This window comes from Macrobrachium rosenbergii, chromosome 20, assembly GCF_040412425.1.
Source record: "Macrobrachium rosenbergii isolate ZJJX-2024 chromosome 20, ASM4041242v1, whole genome shotgun sequence".
Classification (NCBI taxonomy): domain Eukaryota; kingdom Metazoa; phylum Arthropoda; class Malacostraca; order Decapoda; family Palaemonidae; genus Macrobrachium; species Macrobrachium rosenbergii.
Window position 1 is genome coordinate 15677501 of NC_089760.1, and position 26683 is coordinate 15704183.

At 43.1% G+C, this 26683-nt stretch overlaps 1 protein-coding gene across 3 annotated transcripts in view; it reads right to left on the reverse strand.

Moving 5' to 3' along the window:
• Nucleotides 1-26683, reverse strand: part of LOC136849080 (uncharacterized) — a 1041516-nt gene that overhangs the window by 25845 nt on the left and 988988 nt on the right. Inside the window, exon 31 of one of the 3 annotated variants that reach the window (XM_067122010.1) lies at nucleotides 7173-8020. The exons of the other annotated variants lie outside the window; for them this stretch is intronic. Within the exon in view, the coding sequence (XP_066978111.1) occupies nucleotides 7930-8020 (91 nt within the window). The 3' untranslated portion in view covers nucleotides 7173-7929. Of the gene's footprint in view, nucleotides 1-7172; nucleotides 8021-26683 lie in introns of those variants that run through there. 3 annotated transcript variants of the gene reach the window in all.

The window sequence follows — 26683 nt, forward strand, 5'->3', positions numbered from 1 at the left end:
GCTTGTAATTAGGAGTGTCATAGGATGTGAGGATGGGTCTCATTGGTACACCTTCTTTGTGAATTTTTGGTAGTCCATACATCATTCCATAGGAAGCACCAGTTCTGTACAAAGAATCATAGGTATTTTCACTAATGATGTTCAGATCTTTCAAACACTTTAAAAACCGGTTTATGCGATCTTCAACTCTAAACTTAGCAGAATATTGAGGGTCACCGGTCTGTTTAAATTTTGTTTCATCTTCTAAAATATTTTCCATTTTCTGTATATATTCGAGTTTGTTTAGAATTACGGTACCTTTTCCCTTATCTGGTTTAGTAATTGTCAATTTTAAAGAAAGGATTTTACCTCAGGATTTTGGCACCAATCTCCAGTTAACGGTGCTAGTATCTGGTTATCGGCACCAGTATCTGGTTAACAGCGTGCCATTAAGTGGGGTTCTCTGCGCTATTATCACTGTTTCAGTTTTATGATGCTTGGCTAACGACATCGTTAACCAGATTTTTCAGTGCCGGTAAACGATTTATTGGCGTTGGTAGGCAGTTTATCAGCGTTGGTAAGCAATTTTCAGTGCCAGTAAGCGGTTTATCAGCATCGGTAAGCGGTTTTTTAGCACCAACCGGCATGTACAGCATCACAGACTCCATTTAGTACCATAATAATTACTGCGATATTCTGGTTATCAAAAATTTTTGGTTATTAGTACTTGGCCAGAAACAGAATCCCCACCGTTAACCAGGGACTGCCTGTACATATATATATTTTGTGTGTGTGTAGTTGATTTGTTTAGAGATAAAGTTGAATGTTTTGGCACCTAGTGAGATGCGTAAAGGGTATATTGTGCAGTACAGTATGTGGAAGGACAATGAAATTGTGCCCACAGTGGCTGAGTGATGTAGAGCTGGAGAAGGGTATTCTTTGTTGTGCTAGGGAGACAGTCAGATAGGTGAAAGACTACTTGTGTTGGTATGAATTTTGGGCAGGATTAAGTGGAAAGTGGAGCACTGTGATATTAACTTTACTTAGTACTGTACTGTACAAGAATATAACAGAATGAGAGTGAAAGAGTTCTGGGGTGTCTGAATTGAAGACTGGTTGCTGTGCTAGGTGATGTCAACGCAAAGACAGGTAACAGAAGGAGATGGCACAGTTGGTAGGCTTGTAGCTCTTGGAGAGTTGAGTAGAAATATATTTGGAAAGTAGTTTGATTGTTTGAAGTACTGTACAGTACACAGTTTCTGAAGAATTTTCTTCAGTATACTTGGGAATGAGAGAAAGGAGTTAGTTAAAATATTAGTGAATGCAAAGTACATTGAGGAGCAAGTTGATGGATGTAATGGCAATAGATGAGTGGCTAGAGGCACAGTATAACTAATTTTTATCTGTGTAGGGTTGAACTTGTGGCTGTACATGAGATTTGGAACAGTGAATTTGGTAAGTTGTAACTTTGCTTAGGAACAATGAATTTCATATGTTGAAAGCATGAATAATACACAGTACTGTATAAGAAGATGATGGGTGAAAATTGTCTTAGCAGTAACAATGCAAAAGAGGGAGGGTAGCAGACTGTACTTACAGATATAAGATTGGGAAAGTAAATTAATCATTAAAGAAAAAAGAAAAGTTTTTTGGACTGCAGATGGATGACCAAAAAGGATCAAGTACAAATATAAAGTAGGTAGGGCAGTCAAGAAGAAAGTTAAACAAAAGGTAATTAACAAAAAGGCATGGTTGAACTGGAATGGATAGTTTTAAGAAGTTGCTTTTTAAATAAGAAAATACTAAAAGGTTAATGAGCAAACATATCTAAAAACAAAAGAGGCAAATATTTGGTGAGATGCTGTCTGACGAGAATGTATCTAGTGTTGGTTGAGTGAGCATTTTTGAAGATGTGGATAGTACAAGATTGGCAAGGCAGATCTGAAAGATGAAAGATAGTACAGGATTACTGTAAATTTGAGAGTACAATACAAGTTTGCAAATAAAGAGACTGACAAATGGAATGACACCAAGAGTTGCTGGGATCAAAACTGAGTTGTTGTAGTACTGTGGTGAAAGCGTGATTAAGAGTCCGACAAGGGTGTACAGTACAAGGTATGTTGGGTTGAGGGGAAGGTTCCAAACAAACAAATGGTAGAGAGGATACTGGGTTGTCATATAAGGGTAATGGTAATAGTGTATTACTATGAAACTTACAGGGGTGTAGTGTTCATCATTATCATTGCCTCCAATGCCACATGATGCTAGATGTCTCTGTGAAATTCTGCTACTCATGTCTTTCCTATGCTTTATCTTTCACTTCTCAGTTCTCATCTAAGCAGGTCCTTCAGGCACCCACAGGAACCCAGCTGATACTGTCACACACTATTCTTCAAGAGGTTGTGCAAAATACATTTCCAAGCTATGGGATTTCTGTAATTTCCTTCGTGGTATGATTTTCAACTCTGTTGTGACATCTGACTCTACTATTCCTCTTAAAGCTTTACTTTTAAATCAAAAGAATAATTTAGATATAGTTTTACTGCATACCATGACTTTTGTCTTTATAGGAATATACATCATACTAGATTTATGTTTAATCTTACTTCTGTATTCAATTTCAAGCTATTTGGTTTCCAAATCTTATTCAAGTCTACCAACTGTTTATTTTGCCCATTTTTAGTCTTTCACTAAATTCCAACACAAGAGAACCTTTACGGGATATTATTGTTTCTAAGTATTTGAATGAGTAAGCCTCATTAATCATTTCTCCATCTAATGGTTTTTTCTGCATACTCGTCCTCATTACTTCAGTTTAATGACATTTATTTTTAGTCCTTTTGCTAGCTAAATGACTCATTCTATTAGGCAAGCTTTGTTGCATTGTGGATTAAAATAGATCATCTGCATATTCTAAGCTTGCCAACTTACATCATTACTCCAACCTCAACCCTCTCTCACCACTATTGTCATTATGTACAATCTAATAGAAGGGCAAACAGCAGACATGAAATAACAGTCCCATCTTGCAACCAGCTTTTTTGTGCAGTCAAGTGACAAAACCCCATCAATATTAAATGCATCTACTTCATTCATTGATAATTTAAATTATCTTTTACTTATTTTACAGTTACCATACTGATCCAAAACCTTCCACAACATTGGTCTGTGGATGTTGTCAAATGCTTCTTATAATCAACAAAATCCATCAGAAGGAGATCTTCAAATTTCATCCACTGCTACACAATATGGGAGCATAAATATTTGATCTGCACAGCTCCTGACTTTGTAAATCTAGCTCAATCATTTCTAAGCTTTTTTTTATCGATTTCTTTCTCCATCTTATTGAGAATAAGTATACTGAATATTTTATTCACATCCTACATAAGTGTAATGCCTCTATGGTTACCACATTCAGTCAGGTCACATTTTTTTGGTGCCCTAGCTATGACTTCCACTTTTATATTCTACAAAACAAGTCTAGTTAGTATGTAACTGTCATTTCAGTTTCAGCTAAAATCATCTCTGTAGTAATTCGACCATAACCTGGTGTTTTCCTTCTCCTAAGGTTCTTTATTATTGATTCCACTTTTAAAAACTGTGAATTCATTCATACATATTGTTGGGTCTTCTTCAGCATTGTAAGTCAATGAAATTACCTCCCTAATATCTCTTACTCATGATTTTCTTTGAATGTTCTGTCCAGCATTTTCTTTTTTCTGTACTTGTTATTACTGACTCATCCTTCCCTTTGAAAGGTATTTTTTAATTTTTCTTTTCACACAAATATTAAAGATTCCGTGGTCTACTATAAAACCATTACTGTTCCTTGAATACATGGCTTTGGATTCATCATCTCATCCCTGAAATGTTGCTACATGTATCTTTGGCTTTTGTGTAATCTTTATTGTATCCCTGGTCTCATTCAACATCTTAGGTTTCCATCTTGTTACACCGTATTCCAGTATTTCCTTTCCACCAGAGTGATATGTATTTTTGAAGCTAAACAGTCCTCATTCATTGTCTGGTCCTCCTCAGATATACTTTCTAGAACTGCAAAGCTATTTAATTTCAGTTTTAGTTTCAGTGTGGCAATGACAAGTTTCTGATCACAACAGACATCTGCTCCACTGTAGCTCCTAACATTTGTGTTCTTTTTCTTTCTAGGGTAATAGCTACATGTTCTACTTGGTTCCTATGATTACCATCTGGAAATGTACAAATGTATTTTTTTTTTTTGAAAAAAGAGTAGTACTCCTAATTACCAAACCATTTGCAGCTCACAAACTGCTGTTATACTGTAAATAGTACCATATCTTTTTTTTGTAATCTTTCCCAGGTATGTTTTATGCATTATATCCTTCCTATTTTCTTTGTTCCTGCAACTTTAGCACTCATATCACCAACATTACTGTATTTCTCATATCCCTTCTGATATTTTATCTACTGTATAACATTCTGCAGTTCTACATGAAATTCATCTTTTACTTCTTTTAAAGTTCATTCATTGTTGCATAACTTACTTCAATACCCATATTGTACTATTGGACTTGTATTTGGTGTTAAGAGCTGCCTACTCCCTCTTTACCAATTTCACTTGCTCTTCCTCAATAAATATATATATTACCTCTTCCAACCCCTTTTTTCCCATCCCTTTGCACTGAGATCTACAAACAGCAAAGATGTCCAGGGAAGGAGTAAGACAGGATAGTAAGACAGGATTCTGACTGAGAAAGTTAGATAAGAAAGATTGATTGCGGAAGAGCAGAGTGATTTTGGCACTGGAAAGGATGTGTAGATCAAGTGCTTTACCATGAAACCAGCTGTGTGACAAGTTTGTAAAGGGATAAGTTGAATGTGGCACATATGGCTTATGACAGACAGAACTGATATAGGTGCCTTGTGTAATGTTTTGAGGAGGCATTTGCTGAAAGCACTCAGGTTTTTTTGTATATAAGCAAACCTTGTGTTAGAATATATACATTAAATGAACAGACTGAAAAGAAAAGCAAGAGTTAGAATATGTATATTTGCTAGGAGGCTGAAAAGAAATGGAGTTGGAATATGTACATAGATAGTATATTGCCTGGTTTGGCTATTGAATATTGTTAGGCATTGAGTGGTATGGGATAAAGAAATGGGTTGTCAATGGAATGTGGACTGGTTGATGTTTTTCAATGATATTGCACTGAAAGTATTTGCAAGAAGAGAAAGTTGAGAGCATTGGTGAACAACAGTATGGTTATGAGGGTTAAAGAAAACCAGAAAACTGGAGCTATGAATGTTAATTTGGGTGGTAAAACAATAGAAGTGGTTGATTCATAAAGAGTATGTATTTGGGAATACAGTCGATTCTTGCCTATTCGTGGTTCAGTATTGCGGATCTTTCTGTGGAATATAACTCCAAATTATTTGTCTAAAATTTGCCTGTTTGTGGATTTTTCATAGAGTATATATAAAATATTCGCTGATTATTTTAGTTTTATTTTTGTGACTAAATACATTTTTTATGAAAAAAAGATTATTTACTAATTTTCAAATAATATTAATGTAAACACAGCAAAATATCAATAAAATGGTTTTTTTAATCTTAAAAAACGTTTGCCAAATGATGCACAAATTCCAGACACAAAAATACAGTACTTAACTGTTCCCCTGTACTTGAGAATGTAACAATATTACCCCTATCTACTGTATACGTAAAAAAAAAGGCTTGAATACTGTATGAAAGAAAATGTGTGTGCCTGAATATAAGGCTAATTTGATTAGTTTTCACCTTAGTAAGAGTAACAGTTGTAAGAGTGTTACGCTTAGCTCTAAGCAATATTTTTAAGGATAAAATGTTGTAAGATGACTTTGAAACTATATCACTGTAAAGTGTTTTAGGATGATAGTTTGAGGTATATTTGGTGTTTGAATTATTAAAATAGGCATTTATAAGCACTTTTAGAAGGGTTCTTAAGTATTCGTGGATTTTGGCAATTTGGAAGGGGTCTCAAGTATTTGTGGATTTCGGCAGTTTGCAGGCACTTGTGGTCCCTAACCTCTGCAAATACTGGGGTCGACTATATATATATCAGATGATAGTACAAAGATGGAAGAGGTGAGTCAGAATAATTAAAGCAAGGAAGGCAGAAGGCTGTGTAAAAAAATTTGGAAGAGACTTGGGGTGTCTATGGAATCCAAGTTGGAATTTATAGAGGGACTGTTGAGCTAGCTTTCCTTGATGAAAGTCAAGTATATATGTTGAATGCAAATGAATAGTTGAAATTGTTGACATGAGTTATTGTTTTTGTAGTATATGTGGTAGATAAAGTATTGAAAGGGTAAGAAATGTGCAGCTATGTAGAAGTGATAAAAATTAGCATAACAGAAAAGATCAATCAGTGTTTTGAGATGGTTTGGTCATGTGGTAAGATTTAGGGGACAATATGTTGGGGAAAAAAGTTTACAATTTGAAAAAGTTGAGGGGAAGACCCTAAAAATGCTACATGGATAAAATGAAAGGCACATTGGAATGTAGGGACCTTATTATCTTGCCTCCCAGTGTGTGTCTCTGGAAGGATACAGGCACATGTGTGTGTCTGGAAGGATACAGGCACATGTGTGTGTCTGGAAGGATACAGGCATGTGTGTGTTTGTGTGTGTACAGGAATATGATGCACTAGTGATGAGCCTTCTTTGTAAGTGTATGAATTGGGTAACATCATGAAAGCCTGCACAGGGGTTCAATCCATGATTCAGCAGTTAAATTATGAATATGGCAGTGAGCCTCGTATTTTTTTCTGGAGCCATCCCTTCTTGGATGAAATAGCTTGATGGACTGAGTGTGTGCATGTGTGTGTATGTGTAATGTATATATATATATATATATATATATATATATATATATATATATATATATATATATATATATATATATATATATATATATATATATATATTTATACTGTATATGCAATATTTATTTTATGATAATTCCATATATGCAGTAGTTATTTCACTGGTGACACATATATACAGTTAATATTTAGAAGGACTTATACAGTAGTGTAGTTATCATCTATTTAATAACGGCTCTCCTATACCAATTAGTTAACTGATGAATGTCAATCTGACTATTTTCACTGCTGCATTTAAGAGGAAATTTTGCAATTAATGGTAACAATTCAAAATGAATTATACAAGAGCTATTGGTATCATATTCTTATTATTGTATATTTCTATTCATGAAGCTCATTTTAATGAGAACTGCATTTTATGTACAAACTATGTGGACACAATGGAACCCAAGTTATCAACCAAGTAACTGATGCCTAGGAAAATCTACTTTACACAAATTTTTGTAAAACATTACCACTACAAGCAAAATGTGTACAATAGGGCGCATACAGTAATAGCCACCTACTTAAACTGGAACAAACAGAATCTGGTACATCATCTACGGGGTTTAGCTGCTCATCATGTATTTCAAAAAGCAGTGTCCATCAGAAAGAAGGGACTTCAAGTGGTCTTAGGAAATTCGGGAGTCATAAGCATAACTTCATACTTTTTTCCATGATACAGGGATAGGATGCATATTTTTGATGTGACATACTTCAACACCAGAAAACAAAATTGCAAGCAACATGAAATTTATTTCACACAAAAAGCAAAGCTACATTGCTGTATGGAGGCAAATTCTACAATCCTGAGTGTTTTAATTTACAGTGCGCTGAACGGAATTTATCATGGTCAGATGCACAGGTACTACTCTAGAGAGCAAGGCATTTATTCTTTCACGATGAGCTCTTACGTATTTCATTACATTTGTATCTAAGGGCCAACAGTAACAAAATAGATATCCAAAAAAAATAAAAAGGAAATAAAAACACACAGAAAGAGGCTAAATGTGATGCTGCAACAAGATGGGAATGAATGCCAACCTGACAAGCCCTGAGCGTTAATATCTTAAACCCACGACCCATCATCACGGGCAGAAGGGGTGTGGGTGGAGGAAGAGGAGGAGGAGGATATCTTTAGGCGAGCGTTGTGCTTCATTCTGTTCAATGGAATCACATGGTTGGAAGAAAAAGAAAGAAAATGCAATCAGTGAAAATAAAAAAAATACTGAAAGTTCAAGAAAGACAAGAGAGTCTGAACATCACTCGCCTGGGCAACTGAGAGAACTTGTTTACTAGAAGGAGGACAAAAATCCTTTCTCTGGACTAATGAAAATTTAACAGTTACAGTAATGAAGATACTACAGAAAACTGTGCTTTAAGAACCATGCAAAAATAAAATCCAAATGTCTAAGAAAATTCAGTAGTTAGATTTTTCTAAAAATGTCATCATTCAGTTTTCATCTAATAAATGCTGGATCCTACAATGAAAAATGAGCTTACACACAGCCTTGCTCATTTTAAAAGTTCATGGGAAAGAGCATGAGAAATGTTTGAGCTCAGCAATGAAGAGCTTACTATACTGTTTGAAATTCTAATTGTCATCGTATTTTTACTCAAAAAAATCTTTGTTTCCAAGTACTACAGTACACATTGTATTTTCTACAGCAAACAACAATGAAATTTCTCATATTTAGAATATACACACTGAAAAATAAATAACTACAGTAGCCTTTTTCTGTGCAATAGCTCTCACAGCACACCAACGTGCTTAATTTTATGCATGTTCAGGCCACGCTCCATTACAGTATCTTGCATGGCCTCATTCTTCCAGGTGACATATTTGAGCTGCTCTCCCCAGATTAGTATCTTTTTGCATTTTGTATGATATGCCATTAAGTTTCATTTATTACGTCTCCTCCATTCTGTTGGATTTTTGTAATAACTTGTGAATTATTACGTGTTTTATTCATGTTTTTTTTTTTTTTTTTTTGCTTTTTGAGCCAATGGCATCACTTGCCATCAGCAGTTTACTTTGAGTACTATTTCTTTTTTTTCATTAAGTAATTTCCATTATTCCTTTGCATTGGCGATTGCTTGTTCATCCCTTCCTTCAAGATTATTTTCTAGAATTCTTTCAATAATAATTTTCTGTAGTGATTTTGAATAGAATTTTTCCAAATATTGTGCTGTTGTTTATCTTGCTAGTTTCAAAGTAATGGGTCACTTAGCTTCTCTGTTTCCTGCTCTCAGCATTCTTTACCGCAGTGCTGTTTTTAAAAATCACAGTTAAGGGTTTGTTATTCCTTCATGTAGTTAATGAGTGCTTTTGATATTTGTACACTTTCCCTATTGTGAGGATGTAAATGGATGCTTGCAGTTAATGTAGGTCCTTTTTTAAATAAGGTTGTGTATTTAAAATGCCCTTCCAGTAGCGGGCAACAATGCTCCCCACAGAAGATATTCTGCAAGTGAATGAACTGGTCTGTTGATTCATGGTTTCTCTACATCCAGTGAGGTCTTACACCACATAGACCCCTGCAGAATTTCTTTGAATTAAGACTTACATATTCAGAATGCTCGTCCTCAGACTATTAAGCTCGGCCTTTGTTTGATTTGTCAAGACATACTGTTTTTTCCCCCGTTGAAGGCTCGCCTCTTTGGAAGTCCCCTTTCTTGAGGCTCAGACTACCACTCCAGGGAGGGATCTTTTTTGGCTTCTTTGCACCTCCCCTCAAGTCTTCATTTTTGTATTGCCTGCTTGTTCTCCAGCTCAGCCTGTGTCTCCTTCAGCCCTGTCCATTTGTTGGAGGGGTCTATTGCAGATCATTAAAAGAGATTGTTTACAGTGTTTCATGGTCAGTATATGACTATTATTGGTGAGTCTGTAGGTGAGGTGAATGTAGGCCTGTTATCTTGAATACTGTCTATGCCTTTACCTCATTCATCTCCAATGATGCCCATGATCTCAATACATTCTTCTATAGTACAGTATCTACACCACTGACAGTGACTAATGCAGCTGTCGTGACATCAGCTGAGATCCCATTATCCATGCCGACCGGATAATGGGACCATGTCTTTGACTGCACTTGTGGCATCAACTGCAGCCTTGCCAGTGGTCTCTCATCCTGGATCTAAGTCTGCATCTTCTTTGATACATTTGTTTTCTGTTGCTACTCATGGGACTCATTAGGAAGGCATTTCTCCTACTGCTGCCTCTATGAATGGAAGCACTGCTGAAGTTGCTTTCTACAATCCTTTTCTTTGTCCTAAAGGCATTGGGAAATTAGGGATCAATTATATACCAGCCATTTCAAAACAATAGAACTCCAGGAGAATAAGCATATGGTCACCCAAGGCACAGCCAGAGCACATCGACTTTTTGGAGTTGTGGGCTGTCCTCCCCAGGCTCCAAATATTGAGGTCATGTCCAACAACACTACCACTGTCACTGATCTGCAGAAGCAAGGAGGTATACGATTAGAAGCACTGTTTTTTTTTTTTTTTGCTAGTTAAGATCTTCACTTAGGGGAAAGGAGCATAATATCATTATAGTACATACCATGATTTCTTCCAAGGAGAACATAGCAGGAACTGTCACACTGTTTTCTCAAAGTGGTCTCATTCACTTAGATGTCTGTAAGGACCTTTGGCAAGAGTGGGAAATTGGCCTTGCTGGATCTGTTTGGCAAGCCACTCAATATCAGATTACCATAGTACTGTTCTTTGCAGCTGGACCCAGCAAGTTGGGCAGCTGTGTAAGTAATATAAGTCTAGGATAGCCTTGACACACATGCCTGACTCCTAAGTCTTCTACATTAAGTTCTCAAGGTTTTGAGGCTCCACAACTTCTTGGATGATATTTATGTCTCCCTTTTGGCTACAGTAAGAGTAATTTCCAAAATACTACCAAGAAATCATTACAGACAGCCCAGGAGTTCTCCCTACTTGGAGGAGCCTTCTGAAGCAGCAACAGTCATCATTTTCGCAATGATCTAGAGGAATTTCATCTTCACCAGTGGAGGTTGTCCAATGTAGCCTCAAAGACAGATCCCTTTTTTGGACACCACAGCAGCAGCTATTGCCTCCCTTAGTAGATCTTCCACTACTTACTTTCACTCAGGAGAGTTTCAATGCCTGGTGTATCTCTGTAACAATACTATAATTTACTGACTGTTAACTGATTCTTTATTAGTCTTTGAGTTCAATCTGGAGCTCTCTGCCATCCTTGGACTGATATATGAAATTTAGGCTGTCATTATAGGCTGTCATACTGGGGCACTTTCAGCCATTCATTTTTCCTCTGCTATCCTTACCTTAAGTACTTGTGGTCGGAAACGCTTTTCAAGATTTTATCCTTGTGACATGACCTGCAATCTTTTGATGTTTACCTGCTGGTACTGATCATTATTTTATTGGTGGGGAAGAATGTTTTTCTGGAGTATAGCTCCTAGTCTGCCATTGATGTGCAACTTTTGCTCTACAATGCTGGATTCCAGCCTTTATGGGAGAGAACAAAATTCTGCTCTTACAATCGTCTTTTCTCCTTGTACTCCTATCTTTATCTTGTCCTCTCTCCTAAATAGTGATTGAAGCTACTCAACATAAATTAGTTTGTAATGAATAAATGATGATTTACAAATAAGTTTTCCATTTAAGTGTCCACCTACCTTGCCTGTACTCTTTGTGGTTGAAATTGGCACAGAAGAATGGGGCCGTGCTAGATGACAGATCATGTTCCGGACATGAACAGTGGGAAATTTGTCTTCAAGGATTTAGGAAGTTGGTACGCTACTACAGCATCGCATGGAATAATGCAATTTATGATTAATGGATTTGTATGATAAACATGTTTTAATTTGTAAAAAAAAAAAAAAAAATATTTATCTCAGTAGCACTTTCAAAGGGCACAAAACATAAGATTTTTGACCTAATAACCTGCACTCAGATAAAGATGGGCTGACATTTACCCTTCCACACCTGTTTTGGCTTTTTAACAGTCTGCCTCATAGGAGAAAGCAATTCATCTAGGAACTTATCTGGAGATTTTAATTCTTTTACAAGATAATACCATTAGAGTAATGGTGCTGACTTCTCTGAAGAACTACCCAAATACCTTGATATGACAGCCTGTCCACATCTTTCATAAACTACAATTGTTCTTATATGGAACAAACTGTAGGTATTTACATATAGTGAAAATCTCTCTAGTGCAGCTGGATCCATTTAAAAATAGAACAAGGTTTGGTAGCATGAGTGTATCAGCCAATAGGGATAGATGTGCACTGCCCTTTCTAGCATAGAAGCCTGTTTTCTACTTACTCCCTGTTATTTCTACACCTCAGCATTCTGATTTTTTATTTTGTTTTTTGTTTGTGCATTTCTGTGATATATTGTGATTAGTATCTGTGTGTATTTGCATTTGGGAAATGCAAACACATGAATCGTCTAAGAAGGCTTTGCCTCAGAGGAAATGTCCTGGGGTAGGTAACAACCCATGCTTTTGTTATCTTGCCTCTCTTGAAACTGATCCTTATTCGACTTGTAGCAGATGCACTTCTAATGATTGCAAGGTAAGTAACCCCTGTTCAAAGTGTCGTGATTGACTCTCTGGAGCAATGGAAGTGTTTTGGTAAGAAGAAATACAAGAGGAAATCAGCTATTCTGTCATTGGAAGGCTTTGCGCCTTCAGTGGTGTCGGATGCCGCCATTCCTTCTTGTTTTTTCTCTCCTTCACCAGATTTGCCTCTTGTTGCATCTTCTTCTCAGGAAGATTTCATTCCTTCTAGTTCTTCTATTGCTTCGTCTCTTATATAGTTGAGACGGATCCGGGAGATCTGCTCTTCTGAAGAAATTCGTTTGCTCCATTACAATTCATTTTTTATGTTCATATTTTAACACTGAATTTTAGTAGTACAGTATGTTATCATTCACCTTTTCATTATCAATCACATCATTAATTTATATATTTCATCTTCATCGCTGTGCTGAATAATCCTGATGGGTTCCGGCGCTTGGTTTTAAGATCTAAATTTCATAATCACTCAATCAATCAAACAGATGTCATAGATCTCTGTCTTCCTTGTTGTCTTCTTCTCAAGTCATCTTCGTCATCTATTCATCCCATCCCTCCAAGGCGTTGGAAGAAGAAGGACTTTGCGGCCCCTCCTTGCAAGACGTTCTGCAGGCCCTCTTTGGATTCCTGCTCCATCTCCCCTTTGTCTGAGGGGAAGGCCAACCATCTGTTTCCTACAGTTGATTCTCGGTCGGCCCATCACGGCTGTACCGTTGCCTCCAAGTTTGTTCCTGATTCAGAGTTATTTGCCATTACGGATGGCCGTGCGTCTGTCAAGGTTCACAGCCGTACGTCTTCTGCCTTTGCTACTGATGAGTGTCACCCTGTTCCACATTCTTGTGCAGCAAAGCACTCTACAATAGAAGTCTCCTCTAAGAGCTGTAGATCTATGGATCGGGCCCCTCCTAAAGAAGTTGCAGTCATTTTGCCTTCTTTCGCTTGCCCTGCTCAAGGCATGAGGGTTAAGAACACGGCTGTTAAGAAAGACAAGGTGGCCATAAAGAAGTCAACTTCACACCTGAGGGAACGTTCTCATGATTGGGACCATTCCTCTCTTAGAACAATTAGTCCACAGAGCAGAGAGCATGGCCATGCCCATTCTCCACATACAGTAACGAGGGTCCTCCTTGGTAACAGAACCAACCATGGCTGCCCTCTCCTGTAACACATAGGCCATGCTCTTGGTCTCGTGGCCGTGACCCCTATCAAACAGAGTTCCTTCTCATTCATTAGAATGCTGTAGGTACGGTATACCCAAAGTGATAGGCCCTGACGGTTCTTACGCTCCAGTAGTAAATAATGACATGGGATGCCACCGAGTCGGTCGACAAGCCAGATCCAGATTCTCATAGCCTAGAAGCAGAAGGTCCTCTCCCTCTCAATGCAGACAACCAAGAACTTCTAACTACTTGCGCAGTAGTGGTGAAACTCAATTGTGGGTACAACGACTTAAGAGACTGTGGCTACCAGTTCAGATTTTCCTTCGGGTCTCAAAGCCCTTATGGGGCCCAAGAAAGAGACAAGGGCATTGTTGGGGATGCCATGTTCTAACCATGCTGACTGTGTCATTAACCAAGTGGATTCTTGTCTGTGGATGGGACAACTCACTTCGATCTAGCAGATCATTCAAGTTGCTCCCTCCTCCTCTTCCATGACATGGGACAACTCACTTCAGTCTAGCAGGTCATTTAAGTTGCTTCCTCCCCCTCTTTCATGACATAAATGTTTTTACATAACTCCTAACATTGCGTTACAATCAAGGCAAGTAGATCCGGACCTAGTTTGCCTAGGCCCGGGTCTTTCTTTTGATCAAATTCAGGTAGACAGCACCTCCTTTACGCACCAAGAGTTGGCTACAATGCAGTTGACTGCTTCTACAGAGTTCCAGGTTGTCTTGTGGCTTGATCTGTGGTCAAAGACAGTTGGCAAAATTTCCTCAGTGGCCATGTCTAGCGACAATGGAGAGCACGCCACCTTTCTTAGACTCTTGCAGCCCGGTGGCAAGACTATTTCATATCTGGCCCACCTAACATCAAACAAATATGTGGGCTAACTGGCTGTTGAAGAGAAGAGATTCTGTCCTCTCTAGGATTTCAAAATTTGTTGGCTCTGGTTCCACCTTGGCACTGAGGAATGGAACAATTCTAGGATCTTCATCACTCTTTCCTAAGGACCAAATTAAGGCTGCAGTGGACAGATGAAGAACGGACAATAATGACCATCTGGTCCACCAGGCTGTTATTAAAACTTCTGGTCCTTCACATCCCAATGTAACTTGACCTATATCTCAGGCTGCAGCTCATCCTTCACCTAAGAGATCGCGAGGTATGACGGGTCTTCGGAGGGGCCACCAGCCTTCTCCTGCTCCTGCTAAGAAGACATCTCAGCAGCGTCCTTTCAGCCCCGTCCTACCAGACCAGGCAGAGGAGGCAGGGTCAGGGCTAGGGGGGGCACTCTCCCCACTCGCTGCTGTCAGTGGGGGGATGCCTGGCGAGCCATTGGGCAACTTGGCAGCAGCACAGAATGGAGACCTGGGTAGTGGATGTTCTGCAGGTGGGATATCTACTCCCCTTTGAGTTTCCTCTTCCTCTTTCCGACTGTCTACTTCATCTAAGAACATGTGTTCGGGGCTCGCTGAAAGATCTGGCTCTCCGAGAAGAAGTGAAGGTAATGATAGAAAAAGGAGCTGTGGAGGTTGTGAAGGATTGATCCCCAGGTTTCTACAGCCAGATCCTTCTGGTGGCAAAGGCATCGTGGGCTTGGAGACCAGTCGTATATACCTGTCTTCCCTGAACCTTTTCATCAGGAAGACCCAGTTCAAGATGGAAATGTTCCACACAGTTGTAGCAGCCGTCAGGAAATCCGACTTTATGCTGACGATAGACCTGAAGGATGCGTATTTCCAGATTCCAATCCATCAATCATCTCACAAGTTCCTTCGATTCGTTCTGGGGGAGAGTGCACCAGTTCAAGGTGCTTTGCTTCAGCCTCTCTACTGCCCCATAGGTGTTCACAAGAGTGTTCACCCTGGTTTCGATCTGGGCTCATTCACATGGGATACACATCTTGAGATACCCTGACGACTGGCTGGTCATGGCAAGTTCTTGGGTAAAATTGATCCAAGACAGAGACGTCTACTGTACGCCAATTATATCGCATCTTAGGGATAGTGATAAATTTGTAGAAATCAAACCTTATGCCCAGCCAAAGAACACTGTACCTGGGCATGCTAATAGACACGCAGCAGCGAAGGTCTTTCCATTAGATCCACGCATCAACAAGTTCAAGACCACTCTGTTCAGTCTTTCCTTTCCAGACAAAAACAACCAGCACATCAGTGGCAGATTGTTTTAGGTCACCTGTCATCTTTGGAGACGGTAGTTCCTCATGGACGTCTACACCTTCGATTTCTTCAATGGAGCTTGAAAGAGTTTTGGTCCCTACAAAGGATTCTCCCTACTTCCAAGTTCCTCTCTCAAAGGAAGTGAGACAGGACTTGGCATGATGGCTGGACAACAGGAACCTAACCATAGACGTGCCCTTTCATGCTCCCCCTCCAGAAATTCTTCTGTTCTCAGACACCTCGAACGAAGGCTGGGGGCACACTTGGAAGATCTGACTTATGGTGTATGGGACCACCAAGAGAAGCAGCTGCACATCAACGTCCTGGAACTAAAGGTGGGGTTTTCTTAGCATTTCAGGAGTTTCAGGAGTGTGTGAAGGGGCACTGCATGGTTCTAATGTCCGACAATACCACAGTGGTGGCATATGTCAACAAATGGGGTACTGGTATCCCATCATCTTCTCGAGTTGACAGTACAACCACACCAGTGGGGATGACTCACTCAATAGATCTTTCAGCCAGGTACATTCCAAGCAAGAGGAATGTTGTGGCAGACAAGCTGAGTCGTCAGGGTCAAGTGTTGTGGACAGAGTGGTCACTACACCCGGAGGTGTAAAGTCCCCGCTAAGTGGGTTTTCCATAGTGGCGACCCGTTTTCTTTGCCTCTCTTAGGATTGCCGCTCCTAGGATAACGGGTCACGCAGATTCAGCCATACCCAATCATTTAAATTGATTTATGTAAATATTTACCTGCTACCAACTTGTATGTTATGTGTTTCTTTTTCTCAGGTATCAGAATGTATTAAACTCTGCTATTGCCTATTTGTGTAACTCAAAGTGTGTTTGTTTATTGTATTTATTGTCAAGTGTTATTGACCTCAAGTCACCCTAGTTCTCATTGTATTCCTCGGCGTGACGTCAGTCCGCCGCTATATAAACCTCCTGTGTCCTCAATAAAGTAACAGTAACCTTATCCTGCTCGTTTCTTTCGCACCTCTTAAAGTGGTGACCCTGGAGTATTTCCCGGAGCCATTAGCGGACTCACACGGCGACTCAGTCTTGGCTCCAGGAACTACCCACGCCCCTAGTGGACTCATTACGGCGCTGTAACCAGCGTTTGGGCATGCTGACTCGTCGGCAAATCACCAGCGTCATTAGCGGACCTCACGGCGCTCCCAAGCGCGTACTGACGTGAGTATCCACTCCAATTAAGAGGGTGAGAGCGAGCATGGACGCGGACATCCCCTTCCTCATTCAGTTAACCGCAAACCTTGCGGATTCAGACGTTTACCTCCCGCCTATATCACCCGCACCCTGAACTCACGGACGAGGTGCTACAAGCTGACACAGTGACTAACGCCCTGCCGGAGGAGATCTACAGGAAACTCGTCCCGTGGGTATCCGCTGCATGCCCCCTCACCTACCGCCACCTGAAAACATCCCTCATCGAGACTTGCTCCCTAATGGTCGCCGAGAGGGCCTCCTGCGCCCTCGACCTCATCATCAACCCACAGCAGGAACAGAGCGTCATGGAGTCGTGGGGCATGATCCAGGATCTCCTCATCCTCCCCGCCACCGGCAGCAGCGGTAAGCAGTCCAAGATAAGCCTGTCTTGGGAGATTCTCCTCCGCCAGCTCCTCCCGGAGGTCCGTACTCAGATCCTCGAGCCCTACACCATGCCCCTCGAGGTCTTGATCCGCACGGCGCAGCAGCTGACCGACTCCACAAAGGCAGCAAAGTGGGCATCAGCGCCCGCACACCCCATCAGTTCCATTCAACAGGAGGAGGGCGCAGAGGAGGAGATAAGTGCCGTCACCAGGAGGTGGCCACTGTATCATCACAAATGGAACCCACTGGTCCCTTGCTACTACCACCAGCGGTACGGCAAGGATGCCCGGAACTGCCAACCCCCGTATTCATTCACCCATCCAAAAAACGGGAGAGGGAGCGGCCAGCAGAACAGGCCGCCATGGCAACAGAGGAACCCAGGAGCCCAGAGCCATTAGGCTTCTACGCCCGTGACACCATCTCTGGCAGGATGATGTTGGTCGACACAGGGGCCGTTAGATCAATATTTCCACTGTCCAGGGAGGACCGCAAGCACTCACCAGACCCGGTTGCCTTCCTGACGGCCGCCAACGGGTCCCCCATCCTCCCCTATGGCACCAGGCTCCTGTCGATCTCCATCCTTGGCCTGAGGTATTCCTGGAACTTCATCGTTGCGGACGTAAGGACCCCGCTCCTGGGCGCAGATTTCCTCGCCCACTTCGGGCTGGCAGTCGACATCGGTCGCAAACGTCTCCTCAACATCGACTCCTGCCAGTCCCTCCCGTTGGCAACGGGACCCAGCGCGCCTACCATCTGCTCCGTTGCCCCCACCCAGGTACGTCCAGCTGCTGAAGGAGTTCCCCGATGTATTCAGGCCTGAGCTCCGTCAGGTACCTGGGCCCCAGCAAAACATGGCACCTACCACCACATAAAGACGAAGGGCCCCCATACACACGCAAGGTTCTGGAGGCTTCCCCCTCGGCGCCTTCAGGAGTCCAAGAACGCCTTCGCCGAAATGGAGCGGACAGGAATATGCAAAAAGGCCTCCAGCCTGTGGGCCTCTCCTCTCCACATGGTGCAGAAACCAGACGGCTCATGGAGACCCTGCGGCGACTACAGGTGGCTCAACCTCGCAACTGAACCTGACCATTACCCCCTGCCGAATATGCGGGACCTCACCGCCTCCTTCCACGGGGCCAAAATATTTTCTAAGCTGGATCTTTTAAAATCTTACTTTCGGGTACCAGTTGCTCCAGAGGATATCCCAAAAACCACCATCATCACGCCTTTCGGGTCCTTCGGCCTGAGGAACGCGGGGGCGACCTTCCAGCGGCTCATGGACAGCATCCTGGGGGACCTGAAGTTCTGTGTCTGCTACATGGATGATATCCTTATATTTTCCAGGTCCCATAAACAGCACCAGAGCACATCCGGGCAGTCCTGCAGCGCCTGCAGGAGAACGGCCTTGTCGTCAGATTCGACAAGTGCACCTTCGGCGTCAAGAAAGCTGACTTCCTAGGTCACAAGATATCCCCGGATGATGTCCACCCGCTCACATCAAAGGTCGCGGCCGTCACCAGGTTCCCCGTCCCCACCTCCGTCAAGGCCGTCCAGGAGTTCCTCGGGATGGTGAATTACTACAGGAGGTTCATCCCCGGGATCGCACACACCATGGCTCCCCTGACAGAGATCCTGAAAGGCCAACCAAAATCCTTAGTGTGGGGACCCAGCCAGCAGCAGGCCTTCTCCCTGACGAAGGCTGCCGTCACCCAGGCAACCGCCTTGGCCTACCAGGACCCCAGTGCTCCCATCCAACTGATGACGGACACCAGTAGCGTTGCATGCGGAGCCGTCCTGGAGCAGATCGTCGACGGCGCCCCCCAGCCCATCGTCTTCTTCAGCAAAAAGTTCAACCCCACGGAGGCCCGCTACAGCATCTTCGACAGGGAACTCTGCGCAGTATACCGGGTGGTGCAGCACTTAAAATTCTTCCTGGAGGGTACGCCCTTCACAATCTACATGGACCACCAGCCGCTGGTCCATGCCTTCACCAAGCAGGGGGACGTATAGTCTTCCAGGCAGCAACGACACCTCGCGGCCATCGCAGAGTTCACCTGCTCAGTCAAATACCTCCCCGGCAGGAAGAACCCCGTAGCAGACGCCCTCTCCAGAATTGAGCTCAACACGGTGCAGTTTGGGATCAACTCTGAGGACCTCGCCCGGGAGCAGACTGCCGCCCAGAGACTCCAGCCTACCGCACCACCATCATATCCCTGAAGTGGAGGGACGTGGCCCTCGCCCCTGGGGGTCCAGACCTCCTCTGCGATATCAGCACCGGCCAGCCTCGCCCCCTGGTGCCCGCCTCCCATCGCCACCAGGTATTCGACGTCATCCATGGGCTGTCCCACCCCTCCGGCAGGATGACGGCCAAGCTGCTGACAGAGAAGTTCGTCTGGCACGGAATGCGGAAGGACACGAGGACCTGGGCGAGTCAGTGCCTTCGGTGCCAAACCAGCAAAGTTAGTCGTCACACCGAGTCCAGGGTAGGCGAGTTTCCACAACCGGGGCTGCGGTTCGGCATATACACATCGACATCGTCGACCCTCTTCCCCCGTCAGGTGGAGCCAGATATCTCCTGACGATTGTCGACCACTCAACCAGGTGGCCCAAAACTACGGCCATGCAGGAAGCCACCGCTAGTGCGTGCGCCGAGGCCCTCCTTTCCAGCTGGATCAGCCGCTTCGGCGTCCCGGACCACATAACCACCGACAGGGGCCCTGCCTTCCTGTCCAAATTGTGGTCCGCCCTGGCACAACTGCCGGGGACATCTCACCACACCACCACCGCCTACAACCCCACAGCCAACGGCTTGGTCGAGCGTTTCTACAGGTCTCTGAAGGCGTCCCTCATGGCCCGCTGCTCCGCTGAGGACTGGAAATACCAGCTGCCGTGGGTCCTCCTCGGGCTGTGAACTGCCCCCAGAGCCAATGGTGACCCGTCCGCAGCTGAGAAAATCTACGGAGAGCCTCTCATAGTCCCAGGCGAACTAGTCACAGAAGACCGCCACAACCCATCAGTCCAGAGGCTTCGCGATATAGTCGGTAAGTTCGCCCCCTGTAAGCGGACAAATACCGACAGGTCAGTCGCCTTCATGCCGCCCGGCTTGTCCTCCACCACTCACGTCTTCATCAGGGATGACGCCGTCCGCCCACCACTGACCAGGCCCTACCGGGGGCCCTTCTGCATGCTGGAAAGGAATAACAAGGCTTTCCGGCTTGCCCTTCATGGAAAGGACGACTGGGTGTCGGTCGACCGTATCAAGCCAGCCCTCCTGGAGGAGGACACAGACGTTACCGCACCGCACCCTCCGCCTGAACAGTCGTCTCCGCAGCCAGGCTGCTGCAGAAAGAGGATGCGCGGCCGCCCCGGAAACATCTGCTCACACCCACAGCCAGCCGCTCCCACACACACAGCAACCCCCTGCTCTCTTCACGCAGCCTTTAAATTTGCCCCAGTATTCATAGCTAGGACTCAAAATCCTTCAGTTCCCAATGACAGATTCAAGTCCTTTTCGATCCCTTCCCTGAGAGATTTTGCTGATAATGATCCAGAGAAGTCACTTTTATGTCCTGTTAGGGTTCTGTGAAGCTATCTAAGAAAGACTCTACATCTCATACCCGAGTTTCGAAGAATTTTTGTTAGCACGGGCCAGAACAAGAAAGAAGTGTCCTAGAACACCATCTCCTTTTGGCTATGTGAAGTAATAATTAGACGTGCATACAGCAATTCTTCTAATGCAAATGCCAATACAGTGCATAAAAGAGCTCATGATGTTAGGGGCTTTGGCCCTTCCATCGACTTTAGAAAGAACCTGTCGGTTCATAGGGTACTGAAGGCTGGTACGTGGGTTCTAGCTGCTTACAAAAGATTCTTGCTGTTCCCATGTCAAATGATACCGTTAAGCTTATTATCCTTCCACCTTCTCTATTTTGGTCACTGTCACCAGGTCCTCCATGGATGCAGCTTTGGTGTATGTGGAAGGTGGTAACGAAGGTGAAGAGTAAGAGAGATGTTATTGTTTGGAAGGGAGTCCCCTTTCATAAAAATGGCAGGCAACTGTGCTTCTAGGGTTGTTTGTCTTTTCTATGTCTTGACTGCTTTCATCTTGAGACTGTGTTTGGGCTTCTGGGTTGTTTCTCTTTTGTGTCTCTTTCTACTGCTTTCGTCTTGAGACTCTGTTTCTGTCTAAGTCTTGCCCAATGATGTTTGTTTTTCCCGGTCAGGGTGACATTTTGCATACATTTCTTTTATTACTGAAATGACACATTTTTAATCAATTTGTTTTTTCATAACTAACAAACTTGAAGTCTATACATATGGAGAAAATCTCTCTAGCTTAGCTGGATCTGGTTAAAAATAGAACAAGGTTTGGTGGCATCAGTGTATCAGCCAATAGGGAGAGAGAGTAGGAGGGGCCTGACCTCCTCTCCCCTTCGCATATGTAGTGAGTCACCAGTTATCTTCCAGCCCCGGTAACTGTATGAGGGGTGGCTTGTGGTGGCCATTTGCATAAATACCTCAGGTTTGTTAGTTATGAAAAATACAAACTGATTAAAAATTTGTCATTTGTTCATATACAGAACAAACCTTTCAGTCTTTATGTATTGGGATTTCAGTCTTTATGTATTGGGAAACTTACTTTTGGTGGGAGGATAAAGTAAGCTTAAGAACCGACTGGTGGTTCGGCTTACCTGGGCTCACTTCCTGGTCAATTATTAGAGCATGGAATGAGTCGTATGCCTCTGATCTGTTAAGTGATACATCTATTAAGTGTGTACGGAGTTATTTGCGACATACGATCTTTTACAGTGTTTAACAAATCTCGCAGGCAGAAGATATGTGCCTTGAGTGTTTGCTAACTCAGCACTCTGCATACAGTCACCTTTTGGGATTCAGCAATTGACCATCATGACCTGAACATTGTTCAGAGAGTGTGTGGATACTGTACACATAGAGCAGAGGTTAGTGTCAGCATAGATTGTTCTAGAAGCCTGGGGTCCAGCTTTAGTAGGATTTCTGGGTGTGTTAAACAGAAATGTATGTTCGCTTGTGCATTGTAAAAATCACTTGATGTGATCTGTTCTTGTGAAAGGGGAGGCATTTGGTCATGAAAAGCAGATAGAAGACAGATGTGCTTAGGACACGCTGGGAATTGGAATACCCATTCGCTGGAGAGTGAGTAGAAACTTGGAAAATTACTAAATTTACAGACCTGATTATTTTAGTGAGATGTTCCTTAACATTATTTGGAAAATTACTAACTTTACAGACCTGATTATTTTAGTCATTATTCCTTAACATTATTTAACATTTATCTCATGTTTCTGTGTGTTTGTAAACTGGGTGAACTTTGTTTTTTAATGGAGATGGTTCCTTTCTTTGGCAGAATGTTTCAATGGAACCATGACTAAATTGGGGTGGTCACACATCTGCACAGACATGCATGTAACATAGCCATAGTGGGAAGTGGTTGTTTAAAAAGGAACTGAGACTTAAGGACTTATGATTATATGGAGACTTATTGGAGTTAAGAATGAAATGGGAAAGAATCCCATTTATAATTTTGGTGTTTGCTAAGAAAGACACTCATTTATCATTCACATTCCTTTTTGTGCTTTTAGCATTTTCTTTTCTTCTTTACCATGTTTTTAACGTTGTTTGTTAGCTTTACAGGAGAGAGAGAGAGAGAGAGAGAGAGAGAGAGAGAGAGAGAGAGAGAGAGAGAGAGAGAGAGAGAGAGATCTCAAGGTGGACCAATGCCTGCGACTTCGGCAGGTAAGTGCAAAACATAGTTGTATGGGTTTTCTTTTCATACAACAACAGCCAGACATTCAGGCTTTAACACAACAGGAACTCCAGTCTACAATGTGTCTAGGAAGAAAAGAACCTGTAATTGTCGGAGACAAGAAAACCACGGGTAGCCAACAACCTTGTTCTATTGTCAATCCCTCTCTCCCCTTGTAAGAGAGAAGATAGAACTTGCTTCTGTTTTCAGAATTTGTATTGTGTAGAAACAATCATAATACATATAGAAAATAGAATGGGTGCTCACTCACCTGTATCTAGCCAGTTCCATCAAGTGAAGGCTCAAATCTCTCTCCTGCCAGCCAATAGAGGGGAAGAAGAAAGAAGAAGGAAGAAGGCCAGTCACCCCATTCACTCTCACTTTCACAACCAACACCTTAGGCAAAATACAACCTGTCCTGCTAGGGGCACTGGATGAGCTACACAACTTACTGAGCAGCCACCACTGAACCCATGGAATAAGTGTCCAAGGACCAATGGGCAACACGACATTGCCCGTAGGAGTAAGGAGGTGAAGGTAGTATGACGAACCCATGTACCAGCCTTCAATACCCTAAGAACTGACAGTTCTTTCTAAAGGTGATGGAAGGGCCAAAGCCCCTAAAATCATAAGCTCTAGCATGCACTGTATTGGCATCTGAATTAGAAGAGTTGCTGTATGCACGTCTAATTACTTCACGTAGCCTAAAGGAGATGGTGTTCTTGGACACTTCTTTCTTGTTTTGGCCCATACTAACAAAAATTCCTCAACAAAGTTAAGTATACCTTAGTTTTACCAGACCACTGAGCTGATTAACAGCTCTCCTAGGGCTGGCCCGAAGGATTAGACTTATTTTACGTGGCTAAGAACCAATTGGTTACTTAGCAACGGGACCTACAGCTTATTGTGGAATCCGAACCACATTATAGCGAGAAATGAATTCCTATCACCAGAAATAAATTCCTCTAACTCTTCATCAGCCGAACAGGGAATCGAACTCCGGCCCAGCGAGTGCCAGTCCACAGCTCTACCGACTCACCCAACGAAGAGCTAATTACTCAGGTCTGAGATGCTGAGTCCTTTTTAGATAGCTTTGCAGAACCCTAACAGGACATAAAAGTCCTCTGGATCATTATTAACAAAATCTCTTGGGGAGGGGATTGAAAAGGACTCTAATCTGTCATTGGGTACCAATGGATTTTGAGTCTTACCTAAGAATTCCAGGACAAATTTTGTGGCTACCAACCTCCAACCCCTTGAGTGTTTGACATTCAAAGAGAGACCATGAAGCTCTCCCACACTTTTCACTGAGAGTAAGTCCAGTAAGAAAACCGTCTTGAGGGTCAAATTTCTATCTGATGAACCCCGTAAGGGTTCATATGGTGCACGAGTGAGATTGCTAAGGACCAGGGTCAAATCCCAGTTAGGAGGCTTAAGTTCTCTTGGGGAACAGGACTGTCCAAAACTTTTGAGGAGCATAGAGATCTCCCATGAGGATAGGTCTACCCCTTTCAGGCATAGAACAAGCCCTAGAGCAACCTTGTAACCCTTAATGGCTGACACAAAGTACATTACAGGCAGTTCCCGGTTATCAGCAGGCTCAATTATCAGCAATCCGGTTTTATGGGGCTTGTATGGTGATGAAAATTGGCAATTTTCAGTGCAGAAAATTGCCGATTTCTGCTTATTAGCGCCAATAATTGGGTACTAGCACCAATACATACCTAATAGAGGCACTGATAATCCCCCAAAAAAACCCCAAAATCACCAATTTTTGGTTAATGGCAACTTAGTTAATGTCACACCGTTAGAACAGAACCCCTGCCGATAACCGGGGACTACCTGTAGCTTTTCCCTATGGAGGAATACTCTATGAGGAAGTCAGCTATAGGCAGACAGCGCTTACCGCTGGCATCAGTTAACGGCGATCCTGTTTTACGGAGATTGTCTGGCAATCCCATTAACTGGATTTTTGGTGCCAATCTCCACTTATTGGTGGTGCCAATCTCTGGTTAGCGGCACTGACATTTCGTTAATGGTGCCGTTAAGTGGGTTATTAGTGCTATTATCGCTGATTTTCAGTTGGCGGTGCTCGGCCGGGAACGGAACTCTGCCATCAACCGGGGGCTACCTGTACTTGCTGAATAGAAGTTCCGACTGGAGAGAAAACCTGTTGATGACACCAATCACAGTAGATGGCCTATTTCCCCTGGTACACAGTTGTAGAAGATTTCCTGATGTAGCCAGACATTTCAGTTGCTGCTCTGTGAGAAAAGCCTCTCACCTGCAGGAGATACTAGAGAAAAGCCTCTCACCTGCAGGAGATACTAGATAGTCTTCAACTGTGAAGAGTCAGGGACCCTACTGATTGGTGGAACCTCCCGATGTGTGGTTGGCAAAGGAGGTTATGCCGGGGGGGAATCTCTCTTGGTGTCTTGGTCAGCAGGTCGGGATGCCACTTGGTGTGTGGCCACAAGGGAGCCACCAGGGTCATTCTGAGGTTCTGAGAAATCATTACCCTGTTGATTACTTGATGGATCAGGCAACAGGGTGGAAAGGCGTAAACATCCAGATTGTCCCAAGGAAGTTGCAGAGCGTCTTCTGCCGCGGCCCAAGGATCCGGAATGAATGAACAAAACACCTCCAGTTTCTTGTTGTATCAGGTAGCGAAAAGCTCTATCATTGGCCTTTCCCACATATGGAATAAAATTTCCACTACCTCCAGGTGTAGTGACCACTCTGTCCTCAACACTTGATCCTGACGACTCAGCTTGTCTGCCACTACATTCCTCTTGCCTGGAATGTATCTGATTTAAAGATCCACCAAGTGAGTCATCACCCACTGGTGCACTTGTACTGTCAACTCATGAAGATGAGGGGATACCAGTCCCCGCCATTTGTCGACATATGCCACCACCATGGTATTGTCAGACATTAGAACCCCAGTGCCTCGTCACACTCTCCTGAAACTCCAGAAGGGCTACGAAAGCCTCCTTTAGTGCCAGGACATTAATGTGATGCTGCTTTTCTTGGTGTTCCCATACACCTGAAGTCAGCAGATCTTCCCCCAGCCTTCATTCGAGGCGTCTGAGAAAAGAAGAATTTCCAGAGGAGGCATGAAGAGGCACTCCTATGGTCAGGTTCCTGTTGTCCAGCCACCATGCCAAGTCCTGTCTCACTTCCTTTGAGAGAGGAACTCGGAAGAAGGGAGAATCCTTTGATGGGGACCAAAACTTTCAATCTCCACTGAAGGAATTGAAGGTGCAGAAGTTTCGTGAGAAACAAGCTTATCCAGGGATGACAGGTGACCTAGAACGATCTGCCACTGACATGCTGGTTGTTTTTGTCTGGAAAGGAAGGACAGAATAATGGTCTTTAATCTGTTGATGTGTGGACATGATGGAAAGACCCTCACTGTTGCTGTGTCTATTAGCATGCCCAGGTACAGTGTTCGTTGGCTGGGTGTAAGGCTTGACTTCTCCAAATTTATCACTATCCCTAAGCTGTGA